This window comes from Phyllobates terribilis, unplaced genomic scaffold (assembly GCF_046119375.1).
Source record: "Phyllobates terribilis strain yellow unplaced genomic scaffold, ASM4611937v1 Scaffold_11__3_contigs__length_659146591, whole genome shotgun sequence".
In the NCBI taxonomy this organism is placed as follows: domain Eukaryota; kingdom Metazoa; phylum Chordata; class Amphibia; order Anura; family Dendrobatidae; genus Phyllobates; species Phyllobates terribilis.
Genome location: NW_027362771.1, coordinates 55,463,017 through 55,475,378, shown reverse-complemented (window position 1 = coordinate 55,475,378; position 12,362 = coordinate 55,463,017). Strand labels below are relative to the sequence as shown.

General features: G+C 49.9%; 2 protein-coding genes across 4 annotated transcripts in view; one reads left to right on the top strand and one right to left on the bottom strand.

Annotated features, from left to right (window-relative positions):
• The window catches only part of ARHGAP26 (Rho GTPase activating protein 26), a 608,729-nt gene that overhangs the window by 56,093 nt on the left and 540,274 nt on the right, over positions 1–12,362 (bottom strand). The gene's annotated exons all lie outside the window — the stretch shown is intronic.
• On the top strand, positions 9,540–11,803 carry LOC141165565 (uncharacterized). Its single transcript, XM_073651269.1, has 2 exons — positions 9,540–9,670; positions 10,540–11,803. Exon 2 carries the CDS (start codon positions 10,925–10,927, stop codon positions 11,768–11,770), a length of 846 nt encoding a protein of 281 aa, XP_073507370.1. The 5' UTR covers positions 9,540–9,670; positions 10,540–10,924; the 3' UTR covers positions 11,771–11,803.

Here is a 12,362-nt window from a genome sequence, read left to right as displayed (position 1 = left end):
CCTTGCTCCTCCAGCACTATCAGCACCGGGACTCTCACTACCATCACTCCCACCATCCACTACACTGCCCTGGGGCCGCACTCTTCCCGTGGGGAGTCACACCATCCCAGCTGCATATATCATCAGCCCCAGCGGTCTGCCCTGCAGCAGCGGTTCCTAATGACCGCAAATCCACGGGTGGCGTAGTCGGACAAAACCAACAGCACAAAACGGACTACCACTGGCCTGACCACCCTGAGCCACGGAACCGGGTTGCCACTACTACTCCCATCGTTCCCCCTACTGCCCGGATCCGAGTGCCCCACGGCCCAGGGGGCGAGTCAGCTTTGGCGTATTCGGCAGGATTTCGTGCCCGCGACCACCGGGTACTGCGTGCCTTCAAAAGACTGTCATACCTGCCGTGGTGAAGGTTCCCGCCATCCGGAGCAGTTTCCCGCCATCTTCAGTCGGTTCCCGCCATCTTCAGCTGTTTTCCCGCCATCCGAAGTCGTTTTCCCGCCATCGGACGCCATCTTCAGGACGCCGCGCGGGAAGAAGAGGGGCGTGGACACCAAAAGCGCGCGAGACCCGAAGCTCCGCCCCACGCACCGACGCTGCGCAAGGTCCTGGAAGGGAGAGAGAGCGACGCTGACGTCATCAGGACGCGACGCAAGGTCCCCGTCCAGAGCAGCAGCAGCGGAGCCGTGGCCTACAGAAGAGGATCGTCGGAAGGTAGGCCACGCTTAACTAGGGGGGAGGAAGATGTCGGACACAAAGGCGCCCACTACCACCAACGCAGCTGCAGCAGCGGTGATGCCCTTTTCCCTGCCCTACATCCCTGGAGCGGCCTGGCTGCCCAAGTACTCAGGGGAGCCCCATGCCCTAACTGACTTTAAGGAAAGGCTGTACAGTTTGTTCCAGGTTTACCCCCTGACAGAGGAACAGAAGGTCAGCATATTGACAGGGCAGTTAACTGGCGCTGCCCAAAGGGAGGTAAAATCATGGCCCACTGAGGAGAAAAGGACCGTGAAGGGTATTCTGGCCCGGCTGCGGGGTACCTTTGACACACGTACCTCCGCTGAGATTAAAATGAGGTTCTATGGATGTAGGCAGCGGGCACAGGACAGTATCAGAGACTATGCCCTGAATCTGCAGGAAGCCCTAAGGGCCATCCAACAAACTGACCCTGGCAGTGTGCATGAAACGGATAAGCTGCTAACAGAACAATTCATAGAAGGTCTGCTGTCTAGCGCCCACAGGGCCCAACTGCGCCTCATGTTCTTTCAGAACCCTGATCTGACCTTTGCCCAATTTAAGGACAGAGCCATAAGGGTGCTCCGTGAATCTGCAACCAGTGGCGCTATAAACCCCCGGCGCCCTGCTCTCACCTACCACCAGGAGGCGGCGCCCTCCTCTATGGACCCCGTGGGGGCTGATGCACAGGCCCTGAACTAAGCCCTGTCGAAAGACCTGCACCACCAAGTCCAGGAGCTGACCAGGAGCGTCGCGGCGTTGACCAGGACCGTCCAGGCGTTGCAAGTCCTCAACAAGGAGATAAAAGCCCTGATGAGACGGCAGCAGGTAGAACTGTCTGGTGGTGAGATCGGTAGCGTAAGACTGAGTGACCCATTCCCCATTTCCATGCCTCCCAAAAGTGAAATGATGATCTGGTGTCGGACTGCAATCGGGTTGAGAGGTAGAGACTACCAAGCCATGGTAGAACCCGTGTACTCAGACAGCAGGCCCACCATTTTGACAGCCCGGGGGGTGGTTGATGTCCGTCATGGGAGGGTGCCCGTCCGCATCCTTAACATTGGGGAGAGGGAGGTACACTTACCCAGGTACGCTACACTCGCCAAACTGTTTGTTGTCAAACACAAAGCTATCAGGGCCGTGGAACCCTTGCCTCCATCTCCACAGGCGGAGGGTAATGGCTCCCAGAAACAAAAGGAGGACTGGTGCCAGAAACTCCACGTGGGTGCTGACTCCACTCCCCTGCACCAAAAACAAGGAGTCTACCGGGTGGTACAGGAGTACGAGAGAGTCTTTAGTAAGCACCCGCTGGACTTCAGCAGAGTAAAAGGGATAGAACACCACATCCCCACAGGGAGCCACCCACCAATAAAAGAAAGACACCGACCTGTACCCCCTGCACATTATCAGAACGCAAAGGGCATGCTAAGAGAAATGAAAGAGGCTGGGGTCATTAGAGATAGCTGTAGCCCCTGGGCAGCCCCCTTGGTTCTGGTGTAAAAGAAGGACGGCACCATGAGAATGTGCGTGGACTATAGACAAATCAACCGTATCACCCACAAAGACGCATATCCGCTGCCTAGAATAGAGGAGTCTTTAGCCGCACTAAAATCAGCTAACTTCTTTTCTACTTTGGACCTTACTAGCGGGTACTGGCAGGTTCCTGTGGCAGAGGCTGACAAGGAGAAGACCACCTTCACCACCCCGATGAGACAGAGCGAATTCAACTGTATGCCTTTCGGGCTCTGCAACGCACCAGGGACCTTCCAGCGGCTGATGGAATGCTGTCTAGGGCACCGAAACTTCGAGACGGTCCTCCTTTACCTGGACGACGTGATCGTCTATTCGAAGACCTACGAGGACCACCTAAAGCACCTGGCCGAGATGTTCGAAGCCCTGGCAGGCTATGGCCTGAAGGTAAAACCATCGAAGTGTCACCTGCTGAAACCAAAGGTCCAGTACCTAGGGCACGTGGTAAGCGCGGAAGGAGTGGCCCCCGACCCTGACAAGGTCGCGGCAATCAAGAGCAGGCCAAGCCCCTCAAACATCAAAGAGGTGAGACAGTTTCTCGGGTTGGTAGGCTACTACCGAAGGTTCATCCGCGGGTTCACTAAGATGGCAGCTCCTATGCAGGACCTCCTGATCGAACAGAAGTCCAGAAGTCAAAAGCCACCCTTCAAGTGGGATAAACCGGAAGAGGAGTCCTTCCGCCAGCTAAAGATGGCCCTCACGGGGGATGAGATCCTGGCCTACCCCGATTATGGCCAGCCTTTCATTCTCCACACAGATGCCAGTAATGTGGGACTGGGAGCAATACTGTCCCAAAACCAACAGGGCAGAGAATGGGTGATCGCATACGCCAGCCGGAAGCTGAGGCCCACCGAGAGGAACCCGGAGAATTACAGCTCCTTCAAGCTAGAATTCTTGGCGGTGGTGTGGGCCGTGACGGAACAATTCAAGCATTACCTGGCCTCCGCAAAGTTCACCGTGTACTCGGACAACAACCCGTTGACACACCTGGACAATGCAAGACTGGGTGCCCTGGAACAGCGGTGGATGGCCCGTCTCTCCAACTATGACTTTGTGATCAAGTACCGGGCAGGCAAAACCAATGCCAACGCTGACGCCCTATCGAGGATGCCTCACTTACCTGAAGGTGACGAAGACCCAGAAGAGCTGGAGGAGGTAGAACTCTCCGCGTTTCACCGGTATGGAGCCGCTCAATACTCTCACCACGTGAAGGAGGAGGATCTAACAACTGTGATGATCAATCCCTTACCTCACCACAGCTGGGCTGAGACCCAAGATAGTGACCCTGCAGTCCGCCTGGTGAAAGATCTGCTGGCCCGGGAAGACGCCCGCTTAGATCCAGATGCCCCAGAGGAAGCCAAGCAGCTATGGAAAGAGAAGAACAAGCTGTTCCTCTACGAAGGCAAGTTGTGCAGAAGGATTGTCAACCACCGGACGCACGAGCTGACCTGGCAAGTCGTGGTCCCAAGGCGGGATGCAGCTATGGTCCTGGGGGCTTACCATGACAGAGCGGGGCACTTCGGTTGGAAGAAACTGGAGTTCCTGCTAAGAGGAAGGTTCTTTTGGGTCGGCATGAGAGGAGCTGTAGAAAGGTGGTGCAGAGACTGTGGCCCTTGTCACCTGAGGAGGAAGGACCGCACCAGCCAGAAGACACCCTTGAGGCCCATCGTCACCACGCAGCCTCTTGAGCTGGTAGCTCTGGACCACGTCAAATTGGCTCCAAGCTGGTCTGGATACATCTATGCCCTGACAATCGTGGACCACTATTCCCGTTTTCTAGTGGTGGTCCCGGTAAAGGACTTGACAGCCCAAACAGCGGCCAGAGCCTTCCAGCAATACTTCTGCCGTCCACACGGGTATCCGGAACAGGTCCTGACAGACCAGGGTCCAGCATTCGAGGCTGAAATCTTCCAGGAGTTCTGCAACCTCTATGGCTGTAAGAAGATTCGTACAACGCCTTACCACCCCCAAACCAACGGGATGTGTGAGAAGATGAACAATATAGTCATTGATCTCCTGAAGATGTTGCCCCTGGAGGAACGCAGTCTGTGGCCAGAAAAACTGCCGGACCTGATAGACCTATACAACAATATCCCGGTGAATGCTACAAACTGCACCCCGGCTTACCTGATGCGAGCCAGACCAGGTAAGCTGCCCGTAGACCTGGAGATGGGAGTCCTAATACCTGAGGACACCTCCGCGGATGCGGACTGGGATATGGAAAGGCAACTGCAGTACAAGAAGGTACAGGAGAATGTGGAGAAGAGCCTGGCCCAGGTGAGAGAGAGGCAAGAAAAACTCTTCAATCAACACGCCCCTGCTGGTCCCCTAGAACCTGGAGAGCAAGTCCTAAAGCGAAAAAGAAGGCTACATAAGCTGGACGACCAGTGGGAAAGGGAACCCTACACCGTGCTGCAGTCTGATCACGACAACCCAAAGGTGTGCGTAATCACCAAGGACGGAGGAGAAACCACTAGTGTCGTCTCCAGAGACCACCTCAAAAGGTGCCCCGAGCAACTCCGTAGTGCAGAAGAGGATCAGAGTGACCTTGAACCCGCAGAGGACAAGGAAGAAATGATCAGCCCCGTTCTCGGAGAGTTCCCTCAGTCCTGGACTCGCATAAATGATGCCATAGTGGTACCCGTCCTGCATTTCCTGCAACCGGCACAGCAACAACCAACAGCAGAGCCGGAAGGTGAAGAGGAGCAAGCGGTTCCAGAGGCAGAAGAGCCTGTACCAGCAGCCCAGGAGAGTCAACCCTCTGCTGACAGTGAGCCTGCCATGCCTGCGGTAAGCCAAAGGACCCGCAGACAGCTGCCTGCCCTACCTGTACACCCAGCTGGTAGCTGTACCCCTAACGCTAGTGGGGAAAGCCAGGTTGGTCCACCACCAGACAGTGGGCTACGTAGGTCAACCAGGAGCACAAAGGGGCAGATACCCGCTCGCTGGAGAATATAGAGTGCACTAAAATTGTAAATAACCCTGTTGCCAAATGTTGAAATGTTTGCCAAGTTACATTTTTGTTTTTGGTAATTCTGTGTTTCAGTTTCTTGCAGTTACCGTAAGGACTCACAGGTTATGGACTTTTTATAACCGGGACCTTGTATCGACTGCGTTCGGAGCTTAACCAAGGAATGAACTAAGACTGTAAAGGACTTGGGGTAGGACAGACCCCCACCTGGTTAAGGCTCCCCGTTGTGCTGGTGATATGGACACCGGTCCCAGACCACACTGTGACCTTAAGAACTCAATCTGTGCGTCGTCTGTCTGTTAATGTTTTATGGTTATGCATATTGTCTTTGTTTATTGTTTAGTCCCGGAGTACTAAATTTCACTAGGGGGGAATGTGTCACCCTGGCCTGGATGCCACAAATGTATTAAAGCTGTGTCTGAGAGCAAGGGGGAGGTTCTCTAGTCAGGGGAACATTAGCATGCAGTACCTCCTGTCTCCGGCCAGTAGAGGGAGCAGGCTGCCCCTATAAAAGCTGGTACTGGGGGCAGGGTTAGGGAGAACTTGATGGCCTGTCTCAGCACTGAGACTTGTCCCAGAGCAGAGCAGGGACAGACAGTTGCACTGCACCTAAGAGGAAGTGTGGCAGGAGGAGAGCCACAAGCCAGAGACAAGAGGCGAAGCAAGCCTGTCTTGGCAGATAAGAGACTGACTTTACCAGACTTTGGTGTCTGAGGCTGAGAGGATTCTACATCCTCCAGCAGATAACCAGTCCGCAAGGGACTGTATATTCCTTGGCCTAAGAAGCCTGGAGGCCCTGCCACAACCGAAGGGACCAGTAAAGCCGTACAAGGCTGGGAGCAGAAAGGAACCCACGTCGCAGGCCATACAGGCGAGAATACACGGAAAGCTCGGAAACGTGGGCTGTTACCCTATAACGAGGAGATAGCCAGAAGGAGCGCAGAAAGCACAGTAGGCCTACACCCTCACCCTGACCAGGGCCAATTTCCCCGTTGCTCTCAGACATCCAGGTCCCCTCCTAGCCAGGACTGTTTATGGGTCAGTTTACCTGTTTTAGTAAAGACCCTGGACTGCAACTTGTTGTCTGTGTGCTCCTTGCTCCTCCAGCACTATCAGCACCGGGACTCTCACTACCATCACTCCCACCATCCACTACACTGCCCTGGGGCCGCACTCTTCCCGTGGGGAGTCACACCATCCCAGCTGCATATATCATCAGCCCCAGCGGTCTGCCCTGCAGCGGCGGTTCCTAATGACCGCAAATCCACGGGTGGCGTAGTCGGACAAAACCAACAGCACAAAACGGACTACCACTGGCCTGACCACCCTGAGCCACGGAACCGGGTTGCCACTACTACTCCCATCGTTCCCCCTATTGCCCGGATCCGAGTGCCCCACGGCCCAGGGGGCGAGTCACATAGAGTACGAGGTCGGGTATCGGGGGCCGGTACCCCACTTGCAGCCGGAATCCCTCTGAATAGATCAGGTAGGCGAGGACAGGTGGCGTGCTTCGCTCCGTCTGCAAACTCCAGGGGACACATTTGCTAGGGAGCCACACTCTAAAGCTCCCGGGCCTTCTTGATCCTGGTCCTTGGCCGGGTTGAGACATTCCTTGTCTGCAACCTTCCTCTCGTCCCAAAGGTCGGGGTACGAGGGCTGTGTCCCTTGCCGGTGCAGGCCCACACAGGATCTGCGCTCCCGGAGGGAAGTCACATTACACACAGTATTTTGACAGCACAGGACGACCACTAGGACCATTTGACAGAAGACTGCCAGAGACCACACAGGTCTGAAGGACTAGAAAAGAACCAAGATCAAAGATGGCATACTATTAAATATGAAATTAGAAGTGTCACTAACTAACTGTTCCTCCACCCACACCCACTAACTGGTTCCTACCACTTCGTGTTCCCCAGTCTCCCTGTAACCAGGGGAGCAGAACTAGTGCATACTAGCTCCCTCTGGTGGAATGTGGTGTTGGATGCAAAAGGCTAGGTCACTACCATCACACCGGCCTTACCTCAGAGGAGGAACACCACACTCCATTAAAGAAGTGCAGCATTCCTGTGGCGGTCGAACCCTCAGGGGCGCCACAATAGCATCACTTGGAAAGTGTTTGACAACTAGGTCACACTATATAAATCCATGCAAACGGCATGGATTTATATAGTGTGACCGTAAAAATAAAAAAATAAAGCTATACTAACCCCCGATGTCCCGGCGTGTGCTGCAGCGCTGCTTCCTCGCTGGTTCCTGGCTACCGGAATATCGCGAGACAGAGCGGTGAAGGGCCTGCGGTCACATGACTGTGACGTCACCGAAGGTCCTTCAGCGCTGCCGGCATGCAGAGAGAAGCCTTCGGAAAGGTGAGTATAAACTTTATTTTTTATTTTATTCTTTTTTTACAGGTACAATGGTACCCAGGTCTGGATGAGAGTCTTCTCTCCTCCAGAACTGGGTACCATCCGCACATAGAGACGCATAGAATCCGCTTGTACAAATGTACAGACGCGCATTCTATGCGCCTCAATGCAAGTCAATGGCGGCGCTTCCACAAAATTAATGAACATGCTGCGGATTTTTGTACGCAGCATAAACGCTGCGGAAAAATCCGCAGCATGTGCATAGAACATGCGAAATCCCCTTGGGGACCATGGGGTGCGGATTACCTAGCGTTTCACAAGCGTTTACGCTGCGGAAATTCCGCAGCATAAACGCTTGAAAAACGCTACGTGGGCACGCAGCCTCAGGCTACATTAACACACAGCGTTTTTGCTGCGTTTTTTGAGGATACGTTTTTCAGCTGCAAAAGCAGATCAGCTTTTTAAAAAACCGCATCACCTGAAAGGTTTTTCAGCTCATAGATAATGTTTTCAATAGCAAAAGCAGATTAGAAAAATGCCACACAAACTGACATGCTCATCCTTTGTGAGGATCCGTTTTTGAGCCAAAAACGGATCCTCACAAAACGATGTGTCTGAATGTCATATCTTGAAACCCATTGACTCTGCTGGGATGCCTAGAGTCACTGCATTTTACTGCAAAAAACGGATCCGCAAAAACGCTGTGTGTGAATCATGGCCATAGCCAGAGAGGGGCATGGGGGGCAGCTGCCCCTCCCTAGAAGCAGGGGCAAGCAACTATCAAAACTCATTTGTATGCTGCAGTGCTCCCGTCCTGCACCGACTCCATCCTGCAGGGGCAATCCGCCCTCCTCTGTCCTGTCTTCTGCCGTCTTCATCAGAGAGAGGAGGGGGAGGGGGTGTCTGCCCTGCACAGGATCCGATTCCTGGGCCCCAAGCTGGAGAAAGTGAGAAAGTGAAAGTACTACTGCTCATCTCTGTCACAGGAAGGTAACTAATGCTAATATTGTAGGTGATTATTATGTGCTCTCTGTACAATGTGTGAACTATATGTGCGATATGTGCAATGTACTATTTGCTGTCTGTAGCTGTCATCTGTCTATCACACTATCTATTCCTCCATGTATTCATCCATCTATCTGTCCCTCTATCTGTCCCTCCATCTGTCCCTCCATCTGTCCCTCCATCTGTCCCTCCATCTGTCCCTCTCTCTGTCCCTCCATCTGTCCCTCCATCTGTCCCTCTCTCTGTCCCTCTCTCTGTCCCTCTCTCTGTCCCTCTCTCTGTCCCTCTCTCTGTCCATCTCTCTGTCCATCTCTCTGTCCATCTCTCTGTCCATCTCTCTGTCCATCCTTTCATCTATCCCTCCAGCTATCCATCCATATGGCTACTTATCTATCTATCCATATATTTATCCATCCATCCCTGTATCTATCTAGCCATCCCTTTTTTATCTATCCATCCCTCTATTAATCTATCTATTCCTCCATCTATCTATCTATCCCTCTATGACTCTATCTATCTATCCATCCATCCATTTATCCATATCTGTCTATCCATATCTTATCTGTACCAAAAAGAATGAAAGCTGGGTAGCACACAGAGTAACACACTTTTTTTTTAGCACCAGTCAGGTACACCTCATGGCTGCCCAAAAGGACGCCCAGGACAGGCATTGCTAGTCTTCAGTAACACATCAACATCAATTGATAGTTGGAATTAATAGACTCCATTCACCACATCTTCTTAAGGTGCAGGCTTTATTTTCAAGTGTAGGGGTATGCAGTATGAGGTTCTGCAGCAGCTGAGGTGTGCAGTATGAGGTTCTGCGGAACAGTATGAGGTTCTGCCCCCACCCCCCACCCCCCTAGTTTTGATCCTGGCTACGCCCATGGTGTGAATGTAGTCTGAGGATCTAGGCTTGGTCTTAGCTGAGATAAGTCAGTGCAGCACTCCATCACCAGTGGAGCTCCTCCTCTACAGACAAGGGTAAAAAGTAAACACACTCAGAAAGAAGGAAGGCCTGCACTCATCTCAGAAGAATTGCTAGAGTGAACAGGATAACAAGATTAAGGTAATTACTTCTTAAAGCATATTTAAACTTTCAATAAACTGTGCATAAATCAATAGTCCAGTATACCGTATGTTCTCTCTGTATGCTTGATGCTTGTTTGTTTTTTCTTTGAGCTCATATACTTTTTGGAAGCTAGCTTCTATACAATATACAGGGAAAATACAGCAACAGGATTGATGAGGACTTATATGAGGACTTGTATAGGTATAGAAGCCAAAACATCAAGTTATTAGCTCTGTTATCAGTTTCTTTGTTCCTGGAGTATGATACACAACAAACTTGCTCCCTCCCTCCTCCCCTCTTCATAGACTGTGAAGCATTTAGTGAGCTGTACCCTAAGAAAAGCCTGAGATTGGAAATTCAAAGTAAAGCTATCTAATAACATATTTTATAAACTTTATATTTGTCATCTGTACTATTGATTTATGCAAAGTTTGTTTTATTTCTAAAATTATACAGTGGGGAAAGTATGTATTTGATACACTGTCGATTCCCACCTACAAAGAATGGGGAGGTCTGACATTTTTAATCATAGGTGCACTTCAACTGAGAGAAACAGAATCTACAGGAAATGTCTGACCCCTGTAATTGCAAACAAAGGTTTCTGTACCAAATATTAAGTTCTGTTTTTCTATTGTATCAAATACGTATTTCATGCAATAAAATGCATATTATTTAAATCATACAATGTGATCTTCTGGATTTTTTTAGTTTGTCTCTCACAGGTGAAGTGTACAATTACAGACCTCTCCATTCTTTGTAGGTGGGAAAACTTGCAAAATTGTCAGTGTATCAAATTCTTATTTTCCCCACTGTACATGGTCCCCTGTTCTTGCTGGAATTATAATATACATTATTTTATTTTATAGGACAAAATTATTTTGAGAGTGAATTTATATGATTACAAAATGTCTAAGAAGCTCCCCATGAAGTCAGCTGTATTTGAGCATTTCACAGTGACTCAAGATGAAAAATATTTTGTGTTAATGTATGACAAGTGACCCAGAGGAAAACAAATGCTGTGATGCCAAAATCAGTGCATACTCAGTCAGTGATAAAAATGCTCCTACAAGAGCTTCCAATCTAAAGACATTTACAACACTTCCACCCAGAAGTTTTCAAAGCTATGACTGAGAAAGATAAGAGCAGCACCAAGAAACCCGCGCCCAGCACTTCCTGCCAGGAAAGGAGGAGGAAAGAGCATCTCAAACATCATTAACAAGATATTTTGTAAGTGACAAAGTAACTGTAACAATGACAGCAGATATGTTTAAAAGACCGCTCATACAGCTTGTTGTGAAGGACGGTGTACCATTATTATTATCTGCACGACCAGCTTTTACAGCTCTTAATGGAGAAATGGCTCGCAAACTTGGTGTTTCTCTGGAAAGAGAAAGTATTAGAAAATTAGTGATTGAAGAAGCCCTTAAACAAAAGGAAGATCTTAAAAAGACTCTCAAAAGACGCTTCATGTTTCTTAAAATGGATGCCTGCACACGTCACAGAGTGAACTATTTTGCCATCAATGTTCGATATGTTTGTGACCACAAAGACATTGTTACCAAGACACTGGCAGTAAAAGATACTAAAGCTCATCACACCAGCCAGTTTCTCCAGGCCTTAGTGGAAAAAGTTCTGCAAGACTATGAACTCAAGAAAGAACAGGTTCTTGCTATTGTAACGGACAATGCTTCAAACATAATAAGTACAATTACACTGATGAATGAGAGGAATGAACAACAGCTAGAAGAAAATATAGGATTCAGTATGTTTGAGATGGAAGGCCACAGGGCTGTTCATGTAACTGAGGAACAAACAGATATTACAACAGAAGACCAGCAAAATTATACTTTAGAAATAGATGATCTTGTTGAAGCTGCTGCACACCTCTTTCCTATTCATCACATGCGCTGTGTTGGGCACACGCTGCAGCTGACAATAAGAGATAGTCTGCTAGAGGGACATGCCGGAAATCTGATTGGAAGAGTGAGGAAATTGGTTATTGCCGCCAGAACCCCTAAAATTGATTCCATCTTGAAGAGACATGCCGGGAAAGGGGCAATTGTCGATCAAGCCACTCGGTGGGCAGCACTTATTTAATGAATGAGCGATTGCTTGAACTAAAACAGTTTCTTATAGATATGGCGAACCCTCAGGTAACCCTAAATGAAGGTCAATGGACACAGGTGGCTGAATTGAAGGAATTGCTTAATCACCCATTTACCGTGACTAAAAATTTACAAGCTGAAGATTTAACTCCTGGCATTTTCATAAGGGAGTGGAAGAACTTGCTAGTTTGCCTGTCCCAAAGAGGAGGTTTAATCGCAGATGGCCTTTCTGCTTCAATGCAACGGAGAGAGACACAGCTATTGGAAGATAAAAATTTTCTGGCAGCTGTTTATGTGGACCCAAGTCATCGTATAATGCTTGATGATCAACAGCTTACTAAAGGAAAAGAAGCTCTGACTGAGGTAGCAGTTAGGATGAGTGGCCTACAGGAGGACTGCCAGGCGCAAGAGGACTTGGGTCCTGACAGTGCTACTGCTGCCATATCTTTATCCTCATCAGATGAGGAGTTTGACTTTGACAAGTATTTGGATGACATGGAGCAAGCAAAGCATTGCCGCAAGGAAAAAGATTTCACTCCGTCTCCTATAGCAAACAGATTGACCATATTTCAGCAAAATGTTTC